Source organism: Chaetomium tenue (genome assembly GCF_020726465.1).
Source record: "Chaetomium tenue strain MPI-SDFR-AT-0079 chromosome Unknown F5144scaffold_2, whole genome shotgun sequence".
NCBI lineage: Eukaryota > Fungi > Ascomycota > Sordariomycetes > Sordariales > Chaetomiaceae > Chaetomium > Chaetomium tenue.
In genome coordinates this window covers 3,235,689-3,263,273 of record NW_027117330.1, presented here as the reverse complement: position 1 = coordinate 3,263,273, position 27,585 = coordinate 3,235,689, and the positions used below count along the sequence as shown (strand labels likewise).

The following is a 27,585-nucleotide window of genomic DNA, read 5'->3' as shown; positions in this document are numbered from 1 at the left end:
TCGTACAGTCGCGCCCTCTTTTTTCCTGCTGTAGACCTCTTGCTTCTGATCGGCTCGGGAGAGGTTTGCTTTTTTCTCTTTTTTGTTGGGGTGGTGTCAACCGGAGCGCGTTGATCTTCCAACAACTGCTCTGTGTCTGAACCGTCGTTGGTGTGATAGGTATCTTCTTTGTGGTTAGCCTAGTTGGTGAGCTGGAAGGAAGTCATACCTGAGCTTGAAATTGCAAGCACTGGCTCGGCGTTGGTTGTGGTCGAGTTCGGTGGTGTTTCAAGGACATGTTCCGTATGAAAGACGGCCTCCACACGCTGCTCCTGACGGGTGCCAGCGGCAACGCGGCCGCGCTGATTGGCGGGGTGACGCTGCACTCGGCGACGAACATTGGATTCGAGGGCAAGAACGAGGTGGCAAGGAATATATCGGAAGAAGAAAAGCTGCGTTGGAAAAACATGGTCATGTTGATCGTCGACGAGATTAGCCAGGTGGGCGGGCTCACGCTCGCGGCGGTAGACAGCCGTCTGCGGCAGTACAGGGACGACCAGCATCGCCCGTTTGGTGGGATCCCAATGGTCCTGTTCTTCGGCGACTTCTTCCAGTTCGACCCCGTTCTGCAGACCAGCCTCCTCTTGCCAATGCCTAGGGACCGCGGCGGACAGAGACCAGAGAGCGCTGCAAGGCACCTAGCTGCACATAAGCTGTTCCTCCAGTTCACCACCGTTGTCATCCTCCGCGAACAGGTCCGCGCAGCCGGCTGTCCAAAGCTGCGGGGCTTCCTTCGGCGCCTGCGCAATGGCGAGCAGACCGAGCTAGACTTCCAGCGGCTATGCCACCGCGTCTATACACCGTCGTGCAAGTCCTCCTTCGTAGATGGTTTGAGAGCCATTACGCCTCTGAACCAAGACCGGTGGGACCTGAACATGGCCGCCGTTGTCCAGTGGGCTCGTGCCCACGGCAGACACATCTCCATCTTTGTGGCCAAGCATGACACCGATTCGGGGAAGCGACTAAGTGTGGAAGAGCTGTGCCGCGTGCTTCGCTACGGAGACGATTCCCAGCTGCCAACCCCGGGCCTGTTCTTCTACGCTCAAGGGATGCCGGTGGTGGTGACTCGGAACCAGTTTGTCGGGCTAAAGGTGGTCAACGGCGCACCTTTCAAGGCCGTCGACATCTTTCCCGACCTTGCTGCCGGCACCATTGCCCTCGCCAGTGACGTGACTCTTCATCTTGGACCGCCGGTGGCCGTCCTCCTTCAGTCAGACGATAGCGCGGACCTCGCCATCCCCGGGCTCCCTAACGGCACCATCTTGATCAAGAGCAAGACGGTCGCCATCCCGAGCCAAATGCGGGGGAAGGAAGGCAGATGGAGGGGCAAGCCGGGTTTTCGGCGGGTTACCCATAGAACAGGACCTCTTTGTACGCCGGCCTTCGCCATGACAGATCAGAAGAGCCAGGGAAAACAATTCTCGGACGTCCTCGTCAACCTCAAAGGCGTCCACTTTGGCGGCACGGCGACTCGACCTAGCTTCATGAGCCTGTATGTGCAGCTGTCGAGGGCGCAGAGCTGGGACGGGCTGCATCTGTTCCGGAAGCCGGCGCGCGGTGACTTTATCGAGCCGAAGAACGTGCTTGATAAAGACATGAAGGCGGCAATCCTCAAGCTGGAACGACAGGGCGAGGAAACCAGACGGCGGTTCGAGCAGGACCACAGGCACGAACCGTGGTTCCAGGAATGGGACGCCATGGCCGAATTAGCGCAGGCCACTGAAGCAGCTGACGAAGATGCGGGTACGTCGCTCTAGTAGTAATAGTCAACCCATAATAGATGTCGACCCTAAAACCTCATTTTCGCCACTTTTTGACAGAAACTTGATATCTTGGTTCGTGATTGTCGAGGATTGCGCGACGGAGGCACACAAAGGCACGAGTGAAGCAGCGAGTCACAGGGGCCCTGATGCCAATGTGGGGGTAAGCGGCTTTTTTCTGGCGATCTGATTGGCCAGATCAAAGCAACAACGGTCCGTGCACCTCCACCGCCAAGTCCAACCGCGAGATGCTAATTCGATGAAGCAGAATGCAGATGACGCCAGACGTCGAGATGCTCGAGAGAGAAGTCGAAAAGGAGAAAAAGCCAAAATTCTACAGTGAGAAGTCGACAGTACAGGTTAGAAATGACACCGTTTTTCAGGCTTGTTTTAGTGGAGAAAAAACTGGTCCGTGCTTAGAGCAGGCCATGGCATTTTCGCCCTAAGGAACCTGGAGTTCCTCCAGGCAAACCCCCTTTTTTCGCTTGCCAAGATAACTTACTATCTGTTTTTGGGACACTCAGTACCTGGGTAACCTCATCTTTCTCGATTACAGACCGCCTTCCCTAAACTCCTATCAACAGTAGAACTCCGCAGCTCGGACATTACACACTAGACATTTGCATTTCCCGCGGGCTTATTCGCCTCCACATCACCTCCCCTCTCCCTCGAGCCCCTCCATCTCCACCGCCGCCGTGGCTTCGGACCCGGCCCTGCCAGGAAACTAGACCAAGGCCCTGATTGCCCGTGCTTCTCCCAATCTGCGTCCGTTATTTCGGTCGGTCTCTCCGAAGTGGGTTTATCCTTCCCTAGAGCTAGACGGGCGGGAACCAAAGATCGGAAGAGCGCGGCAATGTATGGAATGGCCTTTCGACGGTCCACAAACAAAATGGAGCCGATGACGACCATGTAGGTGACCAATGATACCACGACCATGGTTATGGTGTAAGGTCTTTTGAGGCTGGCGAGGTCGGTGTCGTGCATGAGGTCCATGCTGAATATGGCCTGGAATCGAGGAGGGTTAGCGACCATCTATCCGATATTCTGGATTTGTTGAGCTTACCGTGACAAAGCCTAGGGGCAGGTAGAAAATAGTGATTGTTGTGAAAATGATGATGGACCGGTTCATTGATGTCGCTTTGTGCGCTTCCAGCAGACTGCTTGCGTTGAAAAGCTACAAGTATGAAGTCAGTTCAGGTAAAGGGGGCAGGGAAATCGTACTTACCCCATCACGCAAACCCCTGATCTCATCCGTTTTTGCATCGATGCGTCTGCAAAGTTCGCTTTCCAGCTCGTGGAAATGAAACATCATCGCGTCCCAGTTCTGGTGCACTAGCCCGGCATATCGTAAGAACGGGTGATGGTCTGCCCCCTGAATGGGGTTGCAGATGGTGATGTTACATTCGTGGCGGAGTTTCTCCAGATCGTACTTCGTCTCCCGTATCCACAACGGCATGATCCGGAGGAGGTGGAGGAGTTGGAAGTAGAGTTTGGAATGGGCGAGCGAGTCGCTGAGCATGAGGTTATCAGCAGATTTCGGGTTGAGCACATCCGTGGGCTGTAAATAGTTGCAGGATTAGCGGTGAGGGAAGTCAACGAAAGGCAGCTGGTGAAATGCTTGTGGAACATCGAAGTACACCTACCTGAACCTTGACACAATCGTCAATCTCGTCCAGAAGACACATCCAGCCTTTGTACCAAGCATGCTCGAGCATGCTGTCCAAGGCGAGCTGTAGGACGCTGATGCTACTCTCACCGATGACGTGTATCCGACGAGACGTGGAGTCAAACAGCTTTGGGCCTAGGTTGGAGCGGTCCACTGCGAAATCTTGGAGGATGACTGTGCTGAAGATGGGAGGAATGCTCAAGGAGCTCACAAAACGGAGCGAGATTCGCCCTTCTCTTACCGACACCGCCGGCCGGCTGCCGGGTTTCGGTAACAACCCCCATTCTCGCTCAAGGGAAAAGCCCACAAACCCTGGCAACGGCTCGATCGGGCAGAGCCAACGCATGGAAAAGTGAATCATGACCATCCGAGGTGCCCCGGTGAGTCGGAGGACGCAAGGGTGTAATAGCCATTCGCGGGCAAGGCGCCAGGAACTGAGATACGAAACTAGGAATCTGTAATGATAACGGCGGTCGGCGTCCAAGGCCTGGAATTGTTGTCGCACTTGCAAAGAGAGAATGAATGCGGCCGACTTCAGATCCATAACTTCCCGGCCTACAGTGATCAACCTATTGCCCGAGGGATGGGTGTTAGCAAGCCTGAGTTGCGGCCAGGTGCCAGGGGTTCTAGGTTTCACTGACCAGATCTGCCCGATTTGCATTTCTCCGGGATCCCGGGGTAGGTTATTGGAGATGGGGTTCACTCGGAGATATTGAACCGACTGTACTCCTTCGTCAAGGCGATATGACATCTGCGGTGCCTGGAGCTGAAACCCTGCCCTGGTGGGACGTACATACAGCTGGTGAACAAACGTGCTGTGAAGACTGGATCCGCGGAAGCCCCAGAATGGGCAGCCGTCTTGGCCGGACTCGAGTGGCTCAGGAAACGTGCTCCAGGTTGCCCGTATAATGCTCGAAGGCCATTCCCTTTGGATAAAGTTCCAGCAGATCTCCGACAAGCTTGGAGTTGTTTTCTCGTTCGGTGAATTGTCACGGATATGCCAACAGGTGGAACCTCGGGGCGCGGGACGCCCCGAGCCAATCATTGAAGGAACCAATCGGAACAATGGATAGAAACGCCGGGCTGCAGAATGCTAAGATGCTATGATGCTAAAACCGGGCATAGCACAATAGCAACATAGCACCCGTCAACCTGTTGCAAAGGTACGAGGATACCTAGGAATCGGGCATGTATATAGTCACTAGTCCTGGAGAGCTCTGAGAGTTCTCCAGTTAGCAATCACAACTACAGTTCGCTACAAGCTCGCAAGCCTACTGTTGAGACAAGTCTATTGTTGTGCACCCTTTGGCTGCACCGAACCTAAGCATCCTTTGCAGAGATTACCTTCACTGAAGCTGAACCCTAACAGGATAGGATCCTGGAGCAGGTTCGTCACATGAATGTAGAGTGAATCTGAACGGTGCGGATGGGGCCAAGTCTGTGAACATAACCAGGATGGCATTCCGAAACGTCCAATGCGTCCCATGGGTAGTTCGTGGGTACTCAACCATGGAAAAGGCGGAGACTGGCTCGCCCCCGATCTTGCAATCGCATGGACTGATTGCACTCTTGAGCTCTTGGAGGATCAACAGCAAAAGATGTGGGGTGGGGAAGCATTCTAGCATAGCCAACTCTTCTTCTGTAGGGTGACCTAGTTGATTGGCATGAGTGAGCGAAGCCACACCGGCCTCGCTGTTGGTTGAAATTTCTTGAGCAGTCTGCTGTTGTTCATGCGGGATGATCTGTGTCCCGGACTGGTGGAAAAGTTGTCCGGGTCTGTGGGCGTTGAAAATGCTGACGTTTTGAACGATCGTTTCGACTCCAACCACGAGCTTTTGCAAGAGAGCAATCATGTTGTTATCAAGGGTGTCATTGTTATCACGTTTGTTGGTCTCCATGGCAGCACCACTGACTTGGGCAGGCTGGATACTCATTAGAAAGACAGAAAGGGTTTTCTTCAAAAAAGGGAGTGTGGGTGGTGAATTTCGTCGGGTTGACGGCTGGGACTCATCCCCCAAACCCGAGAACACGTCGACTGATATAACAGTTTGCGTTGAGGGACTGGGGCGTGGTACACAAGCTGTAGAACTCGATACTGCCGGTATTATTGTCGCCTTGTCATGTCGGGAAACCTTGCATACGGCAAATACCCAACGGAATCGCTAGTATCGCGGCTTGTGTCTTGTTATTCTGCCTTGTCTACCCCTGTGACGGCTGAATACGGCATGCGAACCACAGGCTTCCCTCGAGGTGGAGTGGTTACGAGGAGCGAATGAGATACAGCAGGATGCGGAAGCCATGGGCTCGGCCGCACTGACTACCTCGGTGGACTTTGTATCACGCTCACACGGCAGGGTACGTCTTGGGTGCAACGAATGTACTACGTGATGCGGCTATCTTCTGGGCAAGGCCGTTCGAAAATCAAAGCATTAACACCGAGCTTACCAGTCGGGGATGAATGGATGGCCACCATGGCCCGTCCTTGGTTGGGAGATCTAAGCACCTGTCTCACTCCTTCAGAGGGCCTCCTCTAAAGTAATCGATGGCGTGAAGCCCTCATGGAAGCCCCTTAGTATTATGCGCCCCAGACCTTGCAACTGTCTGCCAAGGGCTTGATCACATTCTCGCAATACCTCTTCTGAAACTCGCCATCATCCCATCCCCACTTCCTCCCAGCACAGATGGCGAGGCACTTTTCTATTGCATCCAGATAATCTGGCAGAATCCGGTGCGTGGTTTCTTGCAGCCATACTGTGGCGGCAATCTTGCGGTGGTCAGGAGTCATGATCTCCCTGTTCGCGCTGGCTGCCCAGGCTTCCAGGGGCTTGTGATTCCAGATCTCAAGGAGGAGGATGGCGACTTCGAGGAGCGCGGATAAGGGGTCTGGATCCGATAACGCTGGAGGTTGCAGGCCTGGGGGCTGGAGTTCTGCTTCGACGAATGCGCCCGTTGATGCTGGCACAAGTTTGATGCTCTTGCTGCTCCAAGGCGCGGTGAGCCAATTCGTTTGGCGAAACTGAAGGACCGAAGAGGCAACGTTGAGAGCAAGAATGGTTTGTTGTTTAGGCGTGAGACGAACAGTTTCGTCCTGGAGGCCACGAGCGAGGATCTGGTCTAATGATTCTGGTATTGACGGCCTTTGCATTGCGATTATGGCGCTGTCGACGTGGAACAAGGAAAGCCTCCTCTTGCCCACGACAACCTGGAGACCGAGGTGGCTGCCCTTTTGCACCGCGCCTCTTGTGATCTGACACAAATCTCGTATTTCCGTGCCGGGTTGCGAGATCGTGGGCTTGGTAGCTATGAGCTTGAAGCGCACCGTGGGTTGATCGGAATATTCTTCCTTTTGCACCATGCTGACGGAAGCCTGCTGAAGAAAAGTTCGTTCTCCTGCTGCTGTTAATTGAAGCATCAAGCCAAAGGTGGTGCACCCCTCTTCTTCCTGTGTCAACAACCGGCTGTCCAGCCGTGTCATGGCCGTCCTTTTCGTCCGTCCCCGACATGTGCAAGTTCGGGATAGTGTAGGATAGAGGGACAATGCCATGCTCTGCACCTGACCTAACCGGCGCACGATTTTGAGGGCTTGCCGCGAAGCCTCCCGAGGAGCGTATTTGGCCTGCTCTGTGATCACGTAGCTCAGAGATAAACGCTCTTCCTTCAACTCTTCTAGTAATTCTTTTAGGCTGCCTCTATCGAGGGTGAAGGAGATGCGCTCCTGGAAAGCGAAACCGCCACTGGCTCCCGGGTTGGCTAGGAGCAGTGCTTTCAGGTCGTCCTTCTCAGCCTAGCGTCCAGTTACCCGGGTCAGTGTCTCGTCTTAAAATAGGGCAAGTATCTAGAACTATCTCACATCAGGCAGTCGTTGAATGTGTCGGATCTTCCGAACGATCCTCTTGAGGCAACTCTCATAAGCCTTGAGGGTGTCGAGAAACAGTCCGTAGAAAGTGGCAAGAAAACTTCGTATTTTGTTCTCGGTTCCTTTCTTGGAGAGGAGTTCGACACATTCCATTTCCGTGTAATCAACTCTACCATCTGGATCATCCACATTTGCTACTACCAGCAGCTTTCGAGTGTCAAACGAGAAGAGCATATGTTGCCGCTTGAGCCTGCTGATGAGAATATTGAGGTCGCCACGCCACTTAAGGAAAGCCCTGGCAGCTCCCTTTCCACTTCGGTAGTTCTCGAGGGCGGAGATAACGAGCGGGATTGCCCCGAGGACAACTCCCGCAATTTCGAAGCCCGACATATTGGCCCCTGGTATGATCAATGATTCGATTACATGTGGTGAATGACGGCTGGCAAAGGGATCCTGGATGGGCGACAACCAACGTAGACCACCGCCGAAGTTGAGTTCATGGAAACACACAGAAGCGGGGTTGGGCTTTGCTTCGGGGCAATCTGGTGCCACTTGGAGAAGGAAAGGATGGAAAGTCACTTTCTAATACGTTCGGATGTTTCCGCCGCAAGCTGCAGCCCCAACTCCGCATCGGCCTGGCGTCTTCCCATCTCGCAGCAAGTCGAGGTTGTCGATTTCATGACGGCGGTATCCAAGTCCCCTGTTTAGGTAGTCCACGATCCGGTCGACGTCTCCCTCCGGTCCCTTCATACACGGAATTTGAAGGGAGGCCACCAGTTATGGCAAGGCTCACATCGCTTCTATCTAGGAAGGCAAACGTTGATCATGGGGCGAAACCGACGGCGGGAGGTTTGCGAGGTTTTTACCATGGTGCCGTACGGTTCTTACATGTCCGCCCGTATATCCTTTTCGTTTTTCTTTCTTTTTTTTCGTTGTGCTACCCCTGACTGACCCTTTCTAACCTGGATACATGTAGTTTACGGCCCTCGCAGCAATTATCTTCGAATCCGAGGACCCAAACAAGTGGCGTAACATTGCAGTCTGGGCGAGAAAACGCGGTCGATGTTTTGGGACTGTCAAGTTCTGAATCAGATATCAACGACGCGAGTGGTTCCAATGCACCTGAACCCGCAGCAGAAGGAGATTCAGTAGTGCAGCTTCATTCTATCGGGACACGAATTCTTCAAAGTTTCCACGAGATTACGTCACTCCAAGATACTCGTTGGCCGGATTCCCAACATCAACTCACCCTTGAAGGACAAATGTTTTTGTTGTGGGCTCGGAATCTAGGGCTCCACCGACAGGGCCACGCATCGTTAGACTATAGAGTACGGGATGCAACCGCCGTTAAGGGGAACGCCAAACATGCCACTCGACAGGGCGCCGCTCCAGAAGTACAAATGCCCAGGATGCGGTCGACAACCCTCAACGTAGCACGGTCCAAGAGAGGCAGCAGCAATCACCTGCCAGACAAAGTCGGAGCTCATTCCAAGCGAGTCGACGCAGCACTACCAGGGAAACACACCCAACTGCTGTACGATCATCTATCTCACAAGGAGGCTGCCAAACTTGCCCAGCTCAGAACAGGCATGGCAAGGCTCAACGGTTACCTCCACCGAATCGGAGTAGCACCGTCAGACCAGTGCGCATGTGGACAAGCAAAAGAGACAGTGGACCACTTCCTATTCCGATGCACAAAATGGACAGCATACCGAAGAAAGATGCTCGAATGTACAGACACTCAGAGAAGCAATATTTCCTTCTATCTAGGAGGGAAATCGCCGTCGGACAAGAACGACTGGACTCCTGACATGGCAGCCGTTCGCGCAACCATACGGTTCGCAATGGCGACGGGCCGACTCGACACGAACGAACCACAGGCCGACTAAATCACCTAACCCACCACACCCGACAACACCGACCCCCTCACCTCGTGACACAAATAGCAGGCACCGCTTCAGCCGCCGAAGATAGGACGTTGAACACTTGGAGAATCGCCTTCAAGCCAGCCTACTAACAGCCCTACTAAACCCACGAGAATCCGCAGAAAAATGGTAACTGTCGAAATATGAACTAGAATGAACTTTACGGGCTTCAAAGAGATTAGGACATATCTTGGGAAATGTATCGTCAGATTGTAATAGTTGCCCTTTCGGTTGACCCGCCGGGCGTTAATAAACTACCTACCTACCTACCTATAGAGTACGGGATGCAACCGCCGTTAAGGGGTATCTCGCCGACGTCCTCACGGAGCTGCAAGATAACCTCGACAATATCCCAGCCGTAATGAAAGGAGAGCGCCCGCCATTTGAAGAGGGGGAAGCTGGCCAGAGCAAGGTTTCGGATTCCTCCAGTGATGATTCAGATGACGATGGCCAAACCAGTCGCAAAATGTACCAGTCAGATAGCTCTTGGTCTTCTGACTTGCTTCATGAAGTCAGCTCCCGTCAACGCAACACGACGGAGACAATCGACTCCTTGTACAGTCTTGCCACAAGGCTTCGAAACCCCCGGAACAGACCTCAGCGGACAATCCGGGAACTTTTCAAACATATCCCGGCTTTCCGCCGCACCGAGTACATCAGGGAACGAGAGGCGCTGGAGACTATGGTTGTGTCATACATCCATAGCGAAGCTCTCGCCCAGTCGATAGCAAGGGCTGCCAGCGAGCAGGCAGACTATAAGCGGGACGATGAGCTATTGGCCTCTCAAGCTGTACTCATCGACAAATACGCATCGCCGTCCCACTTCCTCATCAGACGAACTGGTGCTGCCAATGCACGAAGGAAACAACAGTTTATCTACTGGAAAGAACACGCTACTAGAATTGGCTACGACGCGGCGGCCGCGCAAAGTCTCAAGGACCAAAAAGGCAAGCAAATAGACACCTTGGCAAATGACAATACCCCTTTTGGAGCACCACAGCTGCCGTACGAAGTCGGCGTGGATGACCCTGCAGCCCCATCTTCGATGCAGGATAGGTCACTGGCAACGAGTGCAACAAGAGTTGAAGCGGACGTCTTTATGCTGGAGGATCTCAAGTCAACCATTTCCCATCAGAGCCGAATCACAGCAGTATCCGCCGCCCCGACCTGGGCAGGGCACAAGCTCGACTGGCCAATCCCACCAGAAAAACTGTCGAACGAAGATCCTCCCCCTAAATACTTCACCTGTCCTTATTGCCACATCATTTGCTCTCGCCAGTACCTCGAAAGCAAGAACACATGGAGGTATGCCTCACAGAGAGCCACAAATATGAGGTGTAAGAGTGACGCTAACCGCATGACAGATCCCATCTGATCCACGATCTCCAACCCTATCACTGCACCTACGAGAACTGTCCGGACCCCAGCCGTCTCTATTGCTCTCAGCAAGAGTGGATCGATCACGAGAACCAGCACGTCAGAGTATGACACTGCTATGAACATGATGACGAGTTTGAAACGCAACGCGACTACGTAGAACACCTCGAGGCCGAGCACCCAAACGAGGAACTCAAGCATTGTTCACCTGAACTAATCTCCACAACTGTTGGACCTTCAAACAAACCGCGCGAGTGTCCCTTCTGCCCCACTGAGTTTGATACAAGCACGGAGATGTACAGGCATCTCAAATATTATTATTATTATTATTCATACTCCGCTATGCCCTAGGGCGTGCCGGACCCTCTGCTATTTAGTGTACAGGAAAACCGTGCCCTCCCGGGCCGGGTGAAAAACCCCTACCAACAATCAAGGAACGATGCGTTCTGGTGAGTCTACGTATACAAAGAGAGGAGGCCTCCTGGCCTCCGAATACCACCTCCAAAGACTAGCGCTCCTCGTGCTACCTCGTGATGAAGAAGATGGCGGCGATGACGCATCTGGAAATCCATCGGATAGTCACCAAATTATGAAGGGGCGTGGTAGACAGGTTTCGCTAAACGAGGATTTTGATGGCAGATCAGAGTTCTCGTCGTTTTCGTCGCGCCAGACCGAGATGGATAAAACACACAGAATGGGCGAGCCCTCAGGGGAAATAGCTGCCACGTTGGAGTGGAAGAGGTTCTTGGAGAGCAGTCAACCCGTTGAGGATAAGCAATCCACTCGACTTGACGAGTGGATGAAAGAGGCCTCCAGTTTACCGCCGCCGTCAGATGTCGATAGCACACTAAGCGAGCCGACTTCAATCCCCAACCTCTTTTCTAGGGAGGTACTCTCCGCGAGTTGTTTTCTGTTGAGTATCTTGTCTAATTTGATTATAGACTCCTGCGGCGCGGGAAACGAGACCATGCCGTGTAGCCACCCTATCTCGAATCTTGTGACTCGGTGCCATCTCTTTCGTGTACAATATGGTCCAGTCATGCTCGTATCTCTCTCTACACTTACCACTGGTCCTACCACTCAACCACCGGCAAGGCGGTGCGCCTCATTACCCCGACCATATCATAGCCCAACAAGAGGGAGATACCCAGCCCACGATACAGTCGGCAGCGGTCAGGTCTCATATCACGACGCGGCCACGCGGATGGCTGGTTTCCCTGCCCCTTTTTCTTTACAGATCGCCTATCCGGATCGACATACCAAAGATGGCATCATGATAATGTGGTTGAAACGCATGGTTTTCGTTATACTTCCCTTTTCCAACTGATGACAACACGATGAGTTGATCTCATTGGGTAGAGGCTTCATCGAGCTCGCTTTTTATGCGACGTTTACGTGCTGCTCCTGCCCCTGGCGAATGACGTCCCGTGTTGACAACATACCCATGCACCCCCGGAGATTTGCCAATCTGTTGACAATGCCACCCCATGTTTTCCTACCACGGTGACGCGGCTCCAAAGTTGCGCCTCTGCGCCTCGCCAACCGGGGAATCCGAGCCCGTGGCCTCTCAAATCTCTTGTTTCCAACATCATCGTGTCGGGGGAGGCTGTGCAAGGAGCTGTCCCAAGTGAGTGATGAGGTGGAGGTCGTCGCAAAGGATTGGGAGGGCGCAATTCGGGTCATCGTCGCTCGGCTTCGTGGCAGCCAGGACGCTGAAGCTGTAGTATATAAATGCCAATGCACCGGAGTTCTGGGTTCCCACGGTAGCTATTCCACTTGTCCTCTCCATCTACTAAACCCTACATCACTCTGAGCAACAGAACGTGTCAACATGAAGACCTTGTTTCTCCTAACCTTCGCGGCCTTTACCCCGGTGTTTGCGGGTTTCGGCACCTGGGCACCCCCGGGACCATATGATGGTAACGACGGACAGATGGAGCATCACAAACCCGTTGCTAACCAGTACCTCTACGCGTAGTGCGAGCTCCGTGCCCTATGCTCAACACTCTTGCGAATCACGGCTTTCTCCCCCACGACGGCCAGGACATCACCAGGGAGCAGACCGAAGACGCGCTGTTCGATGCCCTCCACATCGACAAGATGCTGGGCAGCTCCCTCTTTGACTTCGCCATGACCACCAACCCAATCGCCAACTCGACAACATTCTCCCTGAACGACCTCGGCAACCATAACGTGCTCGAGCACGACGGAAGCCTCAGGTATGATTGCGGCGCTAACTTCTTTACGCTTATGCTCCGGCCCCCGTACTAATGCTAGTATGTAGCCGGTCCGATGCTTACTTCGGCAACGCTCTCACGTTCAACCAAACCGTTTTCGACGAGACCAAGTCATACTGGACGGACGAGATCATCACCATCGAGATGGCCTCGAATGCTAGGCTGGCCCGCATCAAGACCTCCAATGCGACGAACCCGACGTATTCCATGTCGGAGCTGGGATATGGCTTTACCAAGGGAGAGTCGGCCGCCTACGTCGTTATTTTCGGCGACAAGATCTCCGCCACGGTTCCGAGGGCTTGGGTGGAGTGGTTGTTCGGTGAGTTTCGCCCAGTCACCTAGCGAGAAAATCGAAACTAACGGGGCCTGAAAGAGCACGAACAGCTGCCTCAACACCTTGGTTGGAAGAGGCCGACCGAGTTGTTTCGGGACGGTGACCTGGACAAATACATGGACGCGATGCAGAACACCACAGTCAGTGATACCCCTGGATGCCCGGCAGGCAAACAGCAGCAACGCAAGGCCCGTCGCACACCTTCCCACTTTGGTTGGTAATCGACGGAAGTGTCCAGGTAGTCGACAAGGTGTCAGTAAATACCGGTATGATGTATCAAAGCATGAAACCCCAGAAGACCGTGGATCTTAGGCTATCGTACTAGGGATTCGACCCCCTGCCAATAAACTTGCCTCTTTAAAAATTCCAACATATTGTCACGTTCATTGTAAAGAAGATTACACAGCATGGGCAATTTTACCATTCATAGAACCGCGAGTGTAAAGTCCGCAGAAAAAAGTCTCGGACTGGACGAACAAGGAGGGAGGCCCCGGGCTGTCTCACAGAAATAGCACTCAAAACACAACCTTCCACCCCCTCAATCCTGCCCATTCAGGCTCCAAGCCCACCGACACGGCTCCTCCCGAAACGTCTCCGCCGACGAATCATGCTCATAGTACTTCGCCCAATCCGCCTTCATATGCTCCGGAATACTCCACCCCTCCGCCTCATCACGGAAGATAAGCCGCGTGAGATGGCGCCGCACCTGCCCGTCCTCGCCGTCCACAAATGGGCTACGAGCATGCAGCAACGCTAGATTGTTGAAGAAGTTGATATCGCCGACCTGCTGATCGACGGATATGGCGTTCTCAAAGGCCAGCTTGTCCACGACGCTCAGCGCTTCCTGTTGTTGGAAGGTGAGGAGTTTGAGGCGGGGGTCCCGGGGTTCTTCCTTGGTGCCGCGGAGGGGGCGCTTTTGGTAGTCGACGACGAGTTTGCCGTCGTGGAAGTTGAAAAGGGGGACGTTTTTGGATTTGAGGTCGTCGTCGCCGCTGGGGTGATGGGTGGGTTAGGTAGCATCCGTTTGTGGTGTGTGTGTGTGTTGCGTGGCGCGATGAGCTCAACAGGAAGAACAAATGGAAAGGGAACGTCGTACAGGCGGCTGATCTGGGACAACCAGGGCTCTGCGAGGACTCGCACGACATCTTTGCGGTGGGTGGCAAGTTCGTTGTAGATGGTCCACGTGCTGGAGAGGTAGAGATCACCGCCTGATGTGGCAACCTGCCTGCAGTACAGCGAGACGTTATCGCCGTTGTCGCTGTGGAATCCCTGTTGGAAAATAAAACTCGGTACGAGAATTCTTGATCATGTAAATGGAAAGTCTCATGCCACCCACAACCCCAATACTCTGGTTTCCTGGGGCGAGGAAGGGATCCTCCCTGATGTTGGAGACGTCCTGCTTGATATCGCAGACATGGACTACAAGTCACCACGAGCTCTCCATGTCAGTGCCCGGAGGCGTACCACATCAGGACGGCCACTCAACATACGGATCGCATCAGCTTGCGGCCGGGAAAAATGCTGCTGCAGCGCCCGCTTGTTGCCAAATAGGAGGCAATTCCCGCATGAACGATGACGTTCTCCCGCGCGTCCCGTTTCCCTGGGGTTAGCCCCCGGATGGTGAAGAAGCCAGGGCCTTCGTGCAAGCAAGACTTGTAAGCGGCGAATCGTTCGACAAGCCCGGGAAGAGGGAAGGTTTCAGGAGACAGCTGGTACAGTTCGGGTTCGGATTCTGATACGGGGCGTCTTGGTTAGCCGACAGGCTGGCCAGCAGCGAATGTTGGGGCGGAAAGTGACCGACTTTTGAACCCGGCAATGGCAGTGCTAATCTCAGCCACGTCGCTTGGTGTGAGCTGTAAGATGGTCTCCCCCTCCTCGCGAGAATCTTGTCAGTCTTCCACGCAAGGGGCGACACCAGGGTGGCGGGGAACCCGTTGGGAAGTTCGGCGCGAGACTTGTGCGATTCATGGCAGCCTGGAAGGCCGAGAAGCGCTTGGGGGTCGACAGAAAGTCCGAAAACATCAGCCATGGTGTAGTTCTTTACCTCTATGGCGCAGTATGGAGTTTCTGTCAGAGTGGGCTCGAGGGTTGTGAAGGAGGAGAAAAGGGGGAGCATAGCGAAAACCGACCAATCTTCTGGACCGGAAGCAGGGTTGCTCTGAGGTATTTAGTGGTCTGGTGAACCCCCCCCCCCCCCCCCCCCCCTATGTCCCCCCCCACGCGGAACAACGGACGTCGTTGGCGCCTTGGTTCGCACTATTCTCGGTGCTTTCCATCTATCCAAGAACTTTGCCGAGTTAACAATGATCCTGTTACACAAGACCTGATGCTAGGTGTCGAGTTCGGTTGCGGTCTTACTGGTCAGGTATCCCATTACACAAGACCCGACGCTGGGTGTCGGGTTCGGTTGCGGTCTCACCGGTCAGGTTGCCAAAGACCCTCTGTAGCACATGATGCCTTGCATTGGAGAAGGGTGAGACAAGACTGATGGTCACTGGCTGGCTTGCTGCACTTGACCACCATCGCTAACACAGGCGAACCATTCGACTCGCCATGATGTTACGGCTCTGCGGGGGCGGGAACAGTCTCCCGGCAGCGAGGTGCAGGATCTTCAACCTACAGGGGCCTGGCTTCGACCATAAGCCCTAGCAGCCACGGCGCAACCGCCGTGACAATAACTTCTCGATGGTAACGTGTCCATCCCTGCAGAGGCCTCGGCGACCCTCGGCCGAGCCCCTAAACGGCCGTTCCCCAGCCAACGGCGCCATCACGAGCTACCCCATCTGTCGCAGGCACAGCCATGGCTGCGTCATTTATGTAGGGCCACCTGCAGAGACTTATTTTCTGCAGCTGTGGGCTTCTGAGTTGCCTTCATCGCGCAACCACAAACATCACACACCCACCACAAAGTTGATCATCCCATCCCAAGTCAGCCGATTCGCCCCAACCCCGGCGACATGCAGCGTCCGACCTTCTCCAAAGCCACACTTCAGTCTCTGTTGAATCTTCGGGCAAAGACTCCCAGCAGCAAACTTGTCGTCAAACTCACAGAGAACGCTAGACTGAGATACAACGCTGCATGGTTCACTGCAACGCTAACCTACCTTCTAGAACCGAGGCTATCGACTCTGCTCCTGCAGGCTGGAGCAGGTTCTAACCGAAGAAATGAGATGGGTGGGTGCACATGTGAGAGCGGTAAAAACGGGGCTCAAGTTAAGACGAACACCTATAGTGTGTGGTAGAGGGAAGGTTCAATTCCCGAGTAACCATATGTTGGGGTATACCTACTTCAAAGGCACTGACAAGGGCCTGCATGTGGTCCGACAGACGTTTTCACGCTCTGTTTGGTCGTTCAACCCAAGTCCTGACGACAGCGCCAAGGGCATTGTTTGTTTATATGAAGGCATCGGTGAAAATAATGAGATAAGGTTGTCATCCACTCGATTTGCAGCTCGCTCCTTCCCTTAAGCCGAAACCCAACCGCTCCTACCTTCCAAAGGCGGTCACTCTACAGCGTAGAGGAAGGAACCGCTTCAACAAAATGAGCGATCAAGGTCGTGAACCGAATAGAGAGGGCTCGTTACCTAGGTACTGTACCTAAGCTAATATTTTCTGGCTCGTGGATATCCGCTTTGCACCGCTAAGCCTCTTCGCCAGGCTCTGGCAGTTCCGAGGTCACTTGTGGCCACGCCAGCCGTGAAACCAGAGAAACCCGCTCCAGAAAACCACACTGGGTAACCCGTTTCATCTAACTGCCCAGGTGGTGAATCGAGCCTCAGCGCTCATGGAATTAACCGACCGGCGTTTTAAGCAGTGAGCTCGCACCCAGAGCATCGGTCCAAAGGTTCAAGGCAGTTTATGATTCCTCTTTTGCCAATCCACAATAGAAGACCCGATAATTCACATCATGGCAATTCGTCTCGCCAAGCCCGCCGACCTTGCAGCGACCTCTCGCATTGCCTTCCGGGGCTTCAGCTTATCGCCATGGAATCCGTTTTATCGGCCCCGCGCCAAGCAGTTTCCTGAGGACGTCCAGAACTCCTACCTTCGCGAACAGCAGGAAGCCCTAGGCAACGACAGGAAGATCTTCAGTGTCATCGAAGTTCCAGTGGGAGAAAAATATTCCCAGCAGCAGATTGTCGGTTTTGCCATTTGGAATCTCACGGCAAGCCAGCCAAGCAAGGGGGCTCCTGTCAAGGTTGACGATTTTGTACAATTCGAAGGTTAGCTGGGAACCTCCTTTACCCCTTCTCCCCCCCCCCCCCCCCTTTTTTTTTTTCTTTTCCTTTCTGTTTTCTTTTGATTTCTGTTTATTGCTTCTCTCACTCAACTTTTCCTTTTTTATATATATATTATTCATACTCCGCTATGCCCTAGGGCGTGCCGGACCCTCTGCTATTTAGTGTACAGGAAAACCGTGCCCTCCCGGGCCGGGTGAAAAACCCCTACCAACAATCAAGGAACGATGCGTTCTGGTGAGTCTACGTATACAAAGAGAGGAGGCCTCCTGGCCTCCGAACGGGGGCGCTTCAGGCCGCCGTTTCCAGCTCGAGCCTCCTGGCCAAGCTGTACATCGGCAGCCTCCCCGAGTCCATCAGCCAGTCGAGGATCCTCCTCGACTGGCCGTGCAGTCGTGGGATTGATACCGTGTAGAACTGAGTAAAAGTCCCGTCGTGTCCGAATTCCAGTTCTCCCCCATCTTCGAGTCAACGGTGGGGCTAAACACCACACTACCAGGTGTTCGGCAGTCTCTCGTCCCTCGCCACACTCGCAGGCAGGCGTCAGAACCTCCGGGACTTTCCGTGTAAAAAAGTAATCCCGTAAGCCTATTGCTCCCGTCCGGATTTGAATGAGCAGTGAGCTTTTCGCCTTGCTGAGACCGTCATGCCTCCTTAGGGTTTCGTTCCGGAATAGCGTCTCCCGCTGATGGTCAAAGTCGTCCGCCGGCCTGGTGATTGCTCTGCCGTCCCGTTCCTTTAACCACCTCGCTCTCCAGGCCTCTTCCACTGCCTTGTCCGTGTCTATGGTTCCCCCCGTCCAGCGCATGATCGTGCCCGCGGCTCTCTCTACCGCCGTGGGCCCTTGAGGTCTCAAGGTTCGCGGTCGGCCCCTGTTGCCCCTCCTCGAGCTGAGTCTCTGCTGTATCTTGCGGCAGGCGGTAAGGATAACGCTCCCCGCCGTCTTTTTGCCGCCTCGGCCGTCGTCCAGATCGGGTTGTTGGAGTCGGTTTTCGAAATCTGCAAGCCGTTTGTTTAGGTATAAGTCCAACGGTGGTACCCACGTCTCTGTCTCGAGGTTACGGATGGGGGTAGACTTAAAGGCTCCCGCCACAATCCTCAGGCTCTTGTTCTGGGCCTTCCCGAGGGCCTTGGTGATGCCTTTCTTCACCGGTTCGCCTCCCACATCCGTGGGAATGTGGAACGACGATGCGCCATAGGCCAGCGCTGACCGGATGCACTTTGTGTACACCTCTCGCGCTTTGGCTAGCCCCAGTCCCCACGTCGATGCCGCTAGCCTCGACAGGGCATAGCTCTGGGTCCTCAGCTTCTTCTCCACCGCCGCCAGGTGGGCTTTCCAGTTGAGCTTCCGGTCCAGCCAGACTCCCAGGAACCTGGCAGACTCCTTCGGTCTGACGGGACTGGTGCCTCCCCCTGGGTTAGTGAGTTCCAGCTAGTGGTACATATAATGTTCCCTGAAAGAGGGGTGGGCCCAAGGCTTCGGTAAAGAGGGCTGGTCGCTCATCATTTTGCTGGTATCAAAGTCGCAGCAAGTAAGTACCTAATTACCCCTGAACCCCACATCACATGCGTGACTTCAGCTCCTACTTGTTCACGCCATCTTCATTAGCTTCCCGAAATCAAGAGCCTGCCTTTGAAATAGGTACCAGGTACCTATCTATTTCTGAGTGGCCGTGTTCAACTAGGTAGGGAACTGAACCTGGGAAGGGAAGCTGTTCTCTGAGTACCGCTCAAAATGGGGGCCCGCCACCTATACTCTGATATATACGTCTTCCGATTACATGCACGGTAGTGTACAATTCGAGATAAGGAGCGAAGACAGCTCATCCTCGTTCCACGCTTTGACGGTTCCAATGCCATGCACAATTGACTCATGTGGGGAAGAGTTATTAGTTCTATTCATTAGGGGCATCAATTTTTGGATCTCATCTGCTAGGTTATTTCTTTTTAATTCACAGCACTCATTGCGTCATATCGTACGATGTCCGAGTATATGTGTACGGAGCTTGGGTGAGGTGGTGGTGTGATGAATGCTTTTTGACCTTTCGACCTCCACCGGCGTACCTAGGCTCCAGGTACCCAGGTATGTACCGAAGGTACATGAAATTACCCTAGATGGTATGTACCTGCCTACTTCATTACGTCACAGCCCACCTTCCTTCAATTGTTCATTCGATGAGGGCAGACATCAGCCGCTTGGCAACATCAAACCACGCGCTTGTCACGGATAGTCTCCTAACCATTCGCTTACCACGTGCTTCTCGAAAACCCATGACGCCTTTAGTGGAAACACCACGACAGCAGGCCAGGCGCCAAAGTCCGAGAGCACTCCGCATCTCCAAGCCTCTCGAGCCTCTCCCACACGCTATTTCACGAGATACTGTTGGAAGACCAACAGCCACGATTTCAAAGTTATTGCACATATGATGAGAGCTTACAACAATAATTTGAGGTGCTCATAAGCCATTCAGAAGTGATTAATTGATCTCTGGTTCTATCTTTTTCTCCTCTCAGAGCTCTTGAGAGCAGGTGGCTTTATCCTAAATCTCTCCTTTGTCTCCTTAAGTTAACCCGTGGTTATCCGGATCTTTGTGGTGCCAGATGCCATGAATCCGTTTCCGGTACCTGTCCGTTTCCGGGTGTCATGACCGTTTCCGGTGCCATGACTTTCCAACAGATACATCCGGCCACATCTTGACAACCGCCAATTGCCTGCAAATCTGGTAGGATTACGCGACTCGTAGGGTCCCATGTATATCCTGTATCCCAGACTGGCCCTTTTGACAGCAGGGAACCCGTTGGCCATCAATATCGTCGGGGCCTGGGAGGTGTGGTTTGAGGTACGGAGAAAAAAGAATATGACGGTAGGCAGTGAGGTTCTGAACGAAGGCAGCTGAGGAAGATGATCTTCTCGCGAGAGACGAATTTGGGGTTTGGCGCAGCTTCCTCTCTCATTCATAAGTACCTACCTAGGCGTGCTTTCTATTGGCGTGGATGCTCAGTTCAGCTGTCTTGATGGCTCGAACTCTGCGTATTTCTTCCTGAAGGGGCGCTTGCCATCGCATTGCAGAACACGCATATTGCAGATCACCGCTTCTACTTTTGGGATGCTTCGGCGGAAGCAAGATCGCCTCTAATGCGCGTGGGGATGTTTGACATAAAACAATCCGAAAAGATTGAACTGTGCAGACATTGCCCTAATGTTCCTGTCGGACTTATCCAGGTAATTTTGAGTAATTAAAACACATTAGGGATCGCGGTAGATACATACGCTCGCCCAAAAAATACTTTTATTCCGATACGCTTTAATAACTTCCTACATGTATTATACCAAGAAGCACCAAGCTCCTGCGATGATGATAGGCGGCGTTCTCCCCAAGAACCCTTAACGCAACTTGTATTAGGCCAGGAATGGAAATCACAGCTTTTACTTCTTCAAAAAGCATTTGTAGCCGGTCTTCTTTCCTCTACCCCTGGAATCATCTGTTGCTAACTCAGCTCAAGCGAAACGACTTTGCGCTTCGATGGTGGATTCCGGTTCAAGTTACGACTGACTTGTTCAGATCCGATGACCCGGGTTTCCTGGATGGTGTCCACCGCGGTGGCGGTTCCCACCCCGGAACGTATTACTTAGCTCGAGCTTAGGTAGGGAGGTAGGTCGCCTCCGTAGTGCAGGGTGCAGGTAGAGACGGGAGATCGATGAGGGAATTGCGCCTTCAATACGTCATAAGATTCGTGGGCCGTAGTATGACTCGCCTCCATATATCGATTTGGCTTCCCATTTGACTCGCCCCTCTTTGTTTGCCTTTTGCTTCACTCCCCAACCTAACTGCTATTTCTCCCCACCAACAACATTCTTAATATGGCAGATGCAAGGAATCGTGAGCGAGGCCTCAAGGCCGCTCTTCATAACCCCAGGGTGTCTGAAGAAGCCAAGCAACATGACCGCGACCTCCTAGCGAGCGAATTTGGCGAAACCATGGAGGAGCCGGAGGCGGCACAACCGAAACGGCGTTCCTCATCTAACAAAAAGAGTTCGTCAACGGGCCCGCACTCTCACTCGACTGGGAGCCAGGCTCCACAAGCCCACTCGTCGGGTGTCGAAAAAGGGCAGCCCGGTGGAAGAAAGGCAAGAAGGGCGTCGGTTGGAGAATCCGGGGGTGTACAGATGACCGAGGAGAAGGATAGGGGCAATGTGTAAGTCGTCTCGTTGAGTTGGTCTTATCAAAAGATGACCCAGCTATCACTGACATAATGCTACTCGAAGAATTCGTGGGCTCAAGGCTGCGTTGAAGAATCCCCATGTCTCGGAACAGGCCAAAGAGGCGGACCGCAAGAAGTTGAGGGACCTGGGAGAAACGGTTGAGTGATTGTATGTATTGTATGTCACGGCAGAAAGGCACATCAGGGTTGTTTCCTTGTTTTCAGTAACTGGCGATGAAAAATTGGAGCTACAAGTTGATTTTTATCTATTCATTTACACATTTTTATGGCTGCATCTGTTTGCGCTGAACTCGCACCACCCGATCACATCCGGTGACCGAGCCCCGGCTCCGGAATTTAGCTCCAGCGGTTGAGCTGAAGAATGACGAGTTTAAGCTGGTAAATTAAACCTGTGAACGTGGGGATGCTTCGGCTATGGGATCCAGAGTGGCGGTAGAATTGGATCATCGCCAGAAGTGCATACCCCCTTTTCCCCAAAGGTTACGCCATTTTCAGACGACGAAGGATGTTGTCATAATCCAGAAAGCGGGTCCACATTGAGGTTAAATAAAACGGGCCTGTGCAACAACAGCAGAGATCGGACGACGTTCCATCGGATGATGGCCAGGATGAGGTCAGCACGAACTAGAAACTGTAAAATAACGTACGCATCACTACGCCGCGAGGCTAGGTGATGAACGCCAGCGCACCTGACATACAACAAAGACTTGAACGATCACAGGATTCTTCTCCTCGAGTTTCTCGACTATTGGTTGGCAACGACTTAAACTAAGACACTTAGCAGACAGGTCCGGAACGTGAAGCAGAAAGGATATCAAGAATATATTGTCTCAGCTAGCATACCATAGCGACACCCGCGAGTACAATGTTAGACTCGTTGGCAAGATCCATGATAATCCTCCCCAGTCATAAGTTATCAGTACAAATCCAGAATCACACCCCGTATGGTCTAGGCCAGAGCTATCTCACGCTAGACCGCCGTGAGATATATTCTGTCCCTCTTCCCGTCGATATAGAACTGGTTGTGCCCCTTCGAGTAGGACACCGCGTGGTGGATATCGGGCTTCCGCGAATCAACGTGTGACGAACCTGTCCAGGATCCTGTCCTGTTAGGGTTCAGCTTCGGTGAAGGTAATCTCTGCAAAGGATGCTTAGGTTCGGTGCAGCCGAAGGGTGCACAACAAATGGACTTGTCTCAACAGTAGGCTTGCGAGCTTGTAGCGAACTGTAGTTGTGATTGCTAACTGGAGAACTCCCAGAGCTCTCCAGGACGGGTGACTATATACATGTCTGATTCCAGGGTGACCAGTGTGCTCAGTCCGTCTGAGGTGATCAGTGGGCACCGAGCTCACTGGTCTCTTTGTTCCTACTGAGCCCTCCTTCGTGCTTTGATTGGCGTGAGGTCTTAGTGATCAGTGTGCTCAGTCTGTCCAGCCTGGACTTGGCATGCTGAGCTCACTGATCACCCTGATCACTTCCCTAGCTCCCTGATTGGTTTTCCAACCGATTGGTCCGGGCGTCCTGCGCCCCGTGGTCCCACCTGTTGGCATATTCGTGACACAACGCCTTTGATAAAGGGCTTGCCGCTGCTAATGCCATGCACAGTGAAGGATCCGTTTACCTTGGAACTGTCGAGCCTCACCCGGCGCGGCGGCTGCGGGGTCCCCTGGGCGGAGGATGGATTGTTCGCCGCCGCCGGGGGCTTGCTTGGTCCGCCGCCCGTCAGGGGCTTGCTTGGGCCGGCGCCCGACGAACCGCTCTTGGGGACGGGAGGCGGACCCTGGCCAGTGCTGCCGCGGCTGGAGGGGCGGGACTCTGTCGCGTTGTGGTAAGCTCCCGCGTTGCGATCATGGGTGGCGGGCCCGGTGGCGCCATCCCGACTGGACGGGCGGGAGGCAGATGCGTTGTGGTGAGTTCCTGGGTGTTGGTTATGGGCAGTGGTCCGCGGAATGGATGTGTAGCCGGAGGCGGCGGCGGCACCATCTCGGCTCGAGGGGCGAGTGGTGTACGCGCCGCCGCTGCCGCCGCTGCTAGCAGTGGAGGGCCTGTAAGGGGTATTGGGGTCATAGCCATGGTATTGGCCGACGTTGTCGTAGGCGGGATAGGCAGCACCCGCGTGGTCATAGTGGTGGCCGCCTTCATACGCGGGTCCATCGTGGTGGGCTTTATGATAGGCCTGCGGAATCGGGGCGGCGGCCATCTTGCCTGAATAAAGCTTTTTCTCCAGCTCGTACAGCTTCCCTGAGATCTTGGGGTTCGGATCCTTACTCGGCACTTTTGGGGGCTCGTCAAAGACGTTCCCGTCCGAACCGACACAAAAGTATGGAAGTTGCTTGACGACCACACCATGGATGTTGACAGCAACACGCTTGACGGCTTTCCCTTCTTTGGTGTTCACAATACCGTAGTACACCGGATGGCCTTCTTCGTCGAACCTTTCCGCGCCGATCGCGTCGAGAGCCGCAACGACATCGTTCGAGGACAGCTTTCCCTTGGAAGGCCCGCCTTGCTTCGCCGCGCTCGCAGACGGCTTGCCGGCGCCGATGTTGAGCTGTGATATGTGGTCGGTGATGTTGTGGGAGGGGTTTGACGTGTAGCTGCTGCTGTAGTCCAAAGCAGTTGTGCTGTGGGTATGTGACCCCCACCGGAAAAGTAGGCAGCATTCGAACCCCCCTGAGGCGGCCGGAACTCACGTCCGGTGCCGCTGGATCCAGTGCCACCGTGACTGGTGCCGCTCCAGGCCCCAGTAAGGGTGAATTGTGTTTCAACCCTAACCCCGCCCGAATTCGAACGCTTGTCCAAACTACAACAGCCCCAGGCATCCCACATTCATGATTCCACCGCCAAAATCCCATCCACATCCCCAAAGTTCGACCCCCATCCAATCCCCTCGGCTTATTCCTGTCCTCGGCCCATATCCTCGACCCGACCTCATCGGCCGTGTCGAGCACTGGTCCGAAAATGGCGGCGCAGTTGCATGGCTCATCTCGCCCCGTCTGTTTCCTTCTACGCCTTCCCCCGTCCGTTCGACGCCGCATTTACCAACACCTTGGTGTAGCGCGTTGGGATGGTTTGCCCATGTCGTTCCACCTGGACGGCCCCGTAAACCGACCCAACCAACTCGCTTTTCGAGGCTTGTTGGGGTCCTGCCGCGTTATCTACAGCGAAGCATCGGCGCTCTTGTTTTCCTCCAACCGATTCGTCATCCACTATAGCCCCCTGCGCGGACATGGGAACGACGTCGAACCGTCCCTTCTGCCGCTGCGGAACCTTACTGCTTCGTCGCTTTCGGCATTGGCCAATCTCAAAATCGTGCTGAGCCAAACCTCCTGCCATCACCGGCGCGAGGAAGAGGAGTTCGGACAATGCTGCGACGACATAAGGTATAACGGTAGCCGCGATGCGGGTTACTGTCGGAATCATCACGCAAACCACCACGACAGGCCACTTCGAAGCTCAGACTCCATGACTGGGCCGATGCTGGACGAGTGGATCGAAACAGCAAATTACCTATCCTCAAGGATCAGCCCTGGAACCCTTCGGCTCTCCCTGGTATGCGACCTTGACCAGGAAGAGGCTGATACGGATACGATAACAAGGATTGTCGCACCACTTTCTTTGCTTCCGGAGCTAAAAGACTGTGACGTTCGGCTTTGCAAAAGTCCCGATGCCGAACTCACCAAAATCGCAAGAAACGCGGCCCTACAAGCGTGCCGCAGGCCAGAACCCTCTCCGAGTTCAACCGGCCCTCGCCTCCTGGACCTTCCCCGGGAGCTACGGCTCCAAGTCCTAGAATACACCGACCTGGTCGCCCCCTGGAAGGAAGTTATGTGGACAAGGCTACAACGCGGCTATCAACACCCCGCCGAAGGATGTTACCCACAGGACAGTTGCCCATGCCCCTCGGACTATCCCTGGCATTACGGATGTCAGTTCCGGGGATGCTACCACCAAGTACGTATACTGATAGATACGGACGACGAGCTTGAGATCTATAATGGTTCCATTGGTTGTTTCTGTCGTGTTCGCCACGCCGCCTTCTCCTCCGCGTTCGCCTGCCGATGCTGGGCGCCGCCTACACCCTTGTTTCTCATCTGTCGCGCTCTTTCCGAGGACGCGAAATTCGTCTTCTTTTCTTTTAACCGGTTTCTCGTCAGCGATAGCCTATCATTCAACCCTTGCACCACTTTCAGCGTTGATGGCCGTTACCCGGAGATGGCTGACTATCGCGAGGCACAACCTCCGCGTTGTTACCCAGCCGAGCGTTTTGCGGCAAGCGAATTCTTACGGGCCGTGGTTCCCGCCGACTGCTTACCCTACCTCCGTTTTCTCGAATTAATCTTTCCGCCATACAATCACAACTGTTGGCCCTCCGACGAGCATCCGGCCCTGCAGGACTGGAGGGAAACCATCAACTGGGTCAAGACCAAGATCCGAACCCCTGCCATGACATTACGGTTGACCATGGCCGGCTCGCTATCTCATAGGCCCCCACAGCCTGACAGTCGCCGAGAAGTCTCCCAGGGGGAAGGGGACAACGTGCTCGCCGGATACGACCGTATCCTGGAACCGCTAGCCTGCCTTGGGGGCGAAGATGGTCTCGCACAGTTCTATGCTGATTTTGCATGGCCTTGGAAATGGACCAGCTGGGCATCCGAGACGCGGCGGGCTATGAACCGTGACACTGCTCGGGAATGGACGAAGTCAAGGGAAAACGTGTTGAACGAACGTGCTGAGCGTTTGATTTTAGGTGGCCGCTATGAGTGGCTCTCTACGAACGAGGGGAGACTAGAGGAAAGGCCTTGGAAGGAACAGCACTACATATCTGATTAGTGCTACCTAGGTACCTAGCTTAAATCTTCACGACGGTCTCGGTTGCCACGTGCCATAGAGGGGCATGGCCCAGTTGTAATACCTTATGTAGATCGGACGACGTCAGTCTAAGCTTTATCGGGCGATCAACCGAATGAGACCATACAAAAGTTAGGCCAGGGAATACGTCAGCACTCTACAACATTAAGACACTGGGTCGATAGACCTGGATCCCTAGCCATTGAGGAATATGTACCTTGCAAGGCCCACGAAGACCGCATTAAATTACCGTGCCGTTATCCAACAAACACAATGCAACACGTCGACGTCTTCCACATCTGGACCGAGAACAACCTCCCACCGCCCACCACCACCGCCACAAACACAAATACCACTCCCCCACCACAATCCCACAATCCCAACCCCGCAGATCCAGCCCCTGCCACCGACGACGAAGCAGCAGCGCCAACAGCCTCCGCGCGTCCCCCCACTACCATCACCACATCACCAACACAAACCCAGACACCACAGCTACAACAAACACCCCCAGAACCACCTCCCACCCCAACCCAGCAAAACCCCCACGCAGCTCTCAGGCGTGGGAAGAGAAGGAGAAGCGGGCTCATCCCTCCTGTCCCGCTGGAGGCGGAGCTTGCCCGCGCGGAGCAGCTCGGTGCCTAGGGTGCCATTGAGGGGTGCCCGGTCACGCAGTCCGCCGGCTTTGTCGTTACCTGTGATTAGGCCGATGTGATGTGACGTGGGTGGGTGGGGGGTGGGTTGGTTGCTGTGGTGTATGGTTGGTGGGGGTAGCTGATGGGGGGTCTTCTGGGTGTTGGGGCGGGGGGGGGGGGGGTTTGCGGTTGAGGAAGTTGAGTTGAGTGGCGGGGTGATGATGGGGGGGGGGGGGGTGAGGTGGGTTTCGATGACAACCAGGGTTAGAAGAGCATTCGGGATGGAAAGACGAGCCCGGTGGAGTGGGCTGTGTCAGTTAACATGTAGTGAAATCTGTATTGTCTGTATGGTATGCAGCCTGTGTTTAGCGTGTGAGCTTCTTGTTGAGTCATGGTTTTTGTATGATCACTGAGATAAAAGTATGGATAATGGTTAGGAGATTGCA

The 27,585-nt window shown here is 54.0% G+C and overlaps 8 protein-coding genes across 8 annotated transcripts; 4 read left to right on the top strand and 4 right to left on the bottom strand.

Annotated features, from left to right (window-relative positions):
• Window positions 1-2,210: 2,210 nt before the first annotated feature.
• Window positions 2,211-3,465, bottom strand: F5144DRAFT_562857 (uncharacterized protein). Its single transcript, XM_066788344.1, has 3 exons — window positions 3,025-3,465; window positions 2,863-2,973; window positions 2,211-2,804 (listed from the first exon to the last, which is right to left on the bottom strand). The coding sequence occupies exons 1-3, from the start codon at window positions 3,316-3,318 to the stop codon at window positions 2,412-2,414; spliced, it is 798 nt and encodes a 265-aa protein (XP_066646770.1). The 5' UTR covers window positions 3,319-3,465; the 3' UTR covers window positions 2,211-2,411.
• Window positions 3,466-5,846: 2,381 nt separating this feature from the next.
• F5144DRAFT_506286 (uncharacterized protein) lies at window positions 5,847-7,841 on the bottom strand. The gene is made up of 2 exons (XM_066786467.1): window positions 7,316-7,841; window positions 5,847-7,249 (listed from the first exon to the last, which is right to left on the bottom strand). The coding sequence occupies exons 1-2, from the start codon at window positions 7,709-7,711 to the stop codon at window positions 6,041-6,043; spliced, it is 1,605 nt and encodes a 534-aa protein (XP_066646769.1). The 5' UTR covers window positions 7,712-7,841; the 3' UTR covers window positions 5,847-6,040.
• Window positions 7,842-9,399: 1,558 nt separating this feature from the next.
• F5144DRAFT_642120 (uncharacterized protein) lies at window positions 9,400-10,734 on the top strand (the record flags this gene model as incomplete). The annotated part of the gene is made up of 3 exons (XM_066792792.1): window positions 9,400-9,458; window positions 9,523-10,551; window positions 10,611-10,734. 3 exons carry the CDS (start codon window positions 9,400-9,402, stop codon window positions 10,732-10,734), a joined length of 1,212 nt encoding a protein of 403 aa, XP_066646768.1.
• Window positions 10,735-12,174: 1,440 nt separating this feature from the next.
• On the top strand, window positions 12,175-13,548 carry F5144DRAFT_562851 (Chloroperoxidase). Its single transcript, XM_066788343.1, has 4 exons — window positions 12,175-12,542; window positions 12,602-12,842; window positions 12,908-13,179; window positions 13,234-13,548. The coding sequence occupies exons 1-4, from the start codon at window positions 12,455-12,457 to the stop codon at window positions 13,413-13,415; spliced, it is 783 nt and encodes a 260-aa protein (XP_066646767.1). The 5' UTR covers window positions 12,175-12,454; the 3' UTR covers window positions 13,416-13,548.
• Window positions 13,549-13,732: 184 nt separating this feature from the next.
• F5144DRAFT_642115 (uncharacterized protein) lies at window positions 13,733-15,223 on the bottom strand (the record flags this gene model as incomplete). The annotated part of the gene is made up of 6 exons (XM_066792791.1): window positions 13,733-14,186; window positions 14,291-14,463; window positions 14,531-14,590; window positions 14,685-14,926; window positions 14,996-15,036; window positions 15,096-15,223. The coding sequence occupies 6 exons, from the start codon at window positions 15,221-15,223 to the stop codon at window positions 13,733-13,735; spliced, it is 1,098 nt and encodes a 365-aa protein (XP_066646766.1).
• A 6,188-nt stretch (window positions 15,224-21,411) lies between these two features.
• On the top strand, window positions 21,412-21,802 carry F5144DRAFT_618802 (Conidiation protein 6-domain-containing protein; the record flags this gene model as incomplete). Its single annotated transcript, XM_066791940.1, has 2 exons — window positions 21,412-21,629; window positions 21,700-21,802. The coding sequence occupies 2 exons, from the start codon at window positions 21,412-21,414 to the stop codon at window positions 21,800-21,802; spliced, it is 321 nt and encodes a 106-aa protein (XP_066646765.1).
• An 803-nt stretch (window positions 21,803-22,605) lies between these two features.
• On the bottom strand, window positions 22,606-24,489 carry F5144DRAFT_545281 (uncharacterized protein; the record flags this gene model as incomplete). The annotated part of the gene is made up of 4 exons (XM_066787353.1): window positions 22,606-22,626; window positions 23,278-24,259; window positions 24,350-24,390; window positions 24,484-24,489. The coding sequence occupies 4 exons, from the start codon at window positions 24,487-24,489 to the stop codon at window positions 22,606-22,608; spliced, it is 1,050 nt and encodes a 349-aa protein (XP_066646764.1).
• An 8-nt stretch (window positions 24,490-24,497) lies between these two features.
• F5144DRAFT_506277 (uncharacterized protein) lies at window positions 24,498-26,676 on the top strand. The gene has a single exon (XM_066786466.1). It carries the CDS (start codon window positions 24,618-24,620, stop codon window positions 26,487-26,489), a length of 1,872 nt encoding a protein of 623 aa, XP_066646763.1. The 5' UTR covers window positions 24,498-24,617; the 3' UTR covers window positions 26,490-26,676.
• The last annotated feature ends 909 nt before the right edge of the window (window positions 26,677-27,585 follow it).

Coding starts and splice junctions, on each gene's coding strand:
- F5144DRAFT_562857 (XM_066788344.1), bottom strand. CDS start 3,318: ATGCTCAGCGACTCGCTCGCCCATTCCAAACTCTACTTCCAACTCCTC. Junction 2,974..3,024: donor TCAGGGGTTTGCGTGATGGG/GTAAGTACGATT, acceptor TCATACTTGTAG/CTTTTCAACGCAAGCAGTCT. Junction 2,805..2,862: donor TGCCCCTAGGCTTTGTCACG/GTAAGCTCAACA, acceptor CCTCGATTCCAG/GCCATATTCAGCATGGACCT.
- F5144DRAFT_506277 (XM_066786466.1), top strand. CDS start 24,618: ATGGCGGCGCAGTTGCATGGCTCATCTCGCCCCGTCTGTTTCCTTCTA.
- F5144DRAFT_506286 (XM_066786467.1), bottom strand. CDS start 7,711: ATGTCGGGCTTCGAAATTGCGGGAGTTGTCCTCGGGGCAATCCCGCTC. Junction 7,250..7,315: donor ACATTCAACGACTGCCTGAT/GTGAGATAGTTC, acceptor ACTGGACGCTAG/GCTGAGAAGGACGACCTGAA.
- F5144DRAFT_562851 (XM_066788343.1), top strand. CDS start 12,455: ATGAAGACCTTGTTTCTCCTAACCTTCGCGGCCTTTACCCCGGTGTTT. Junction 12,543..12,601: donor ACCCCCGGGACCATATGATG/GTAACGACGGAC, acceptor CTCTACGCGTAG/TGCGAGCTCCGTGCCCTATG. Junction 12,843..12,907: donor GAGCACGACGGAAGCCTCAG/GTATGATTGCGG, acceptor GCTAGTATGTAG/CCGGTCCGATGCTTACTTCG.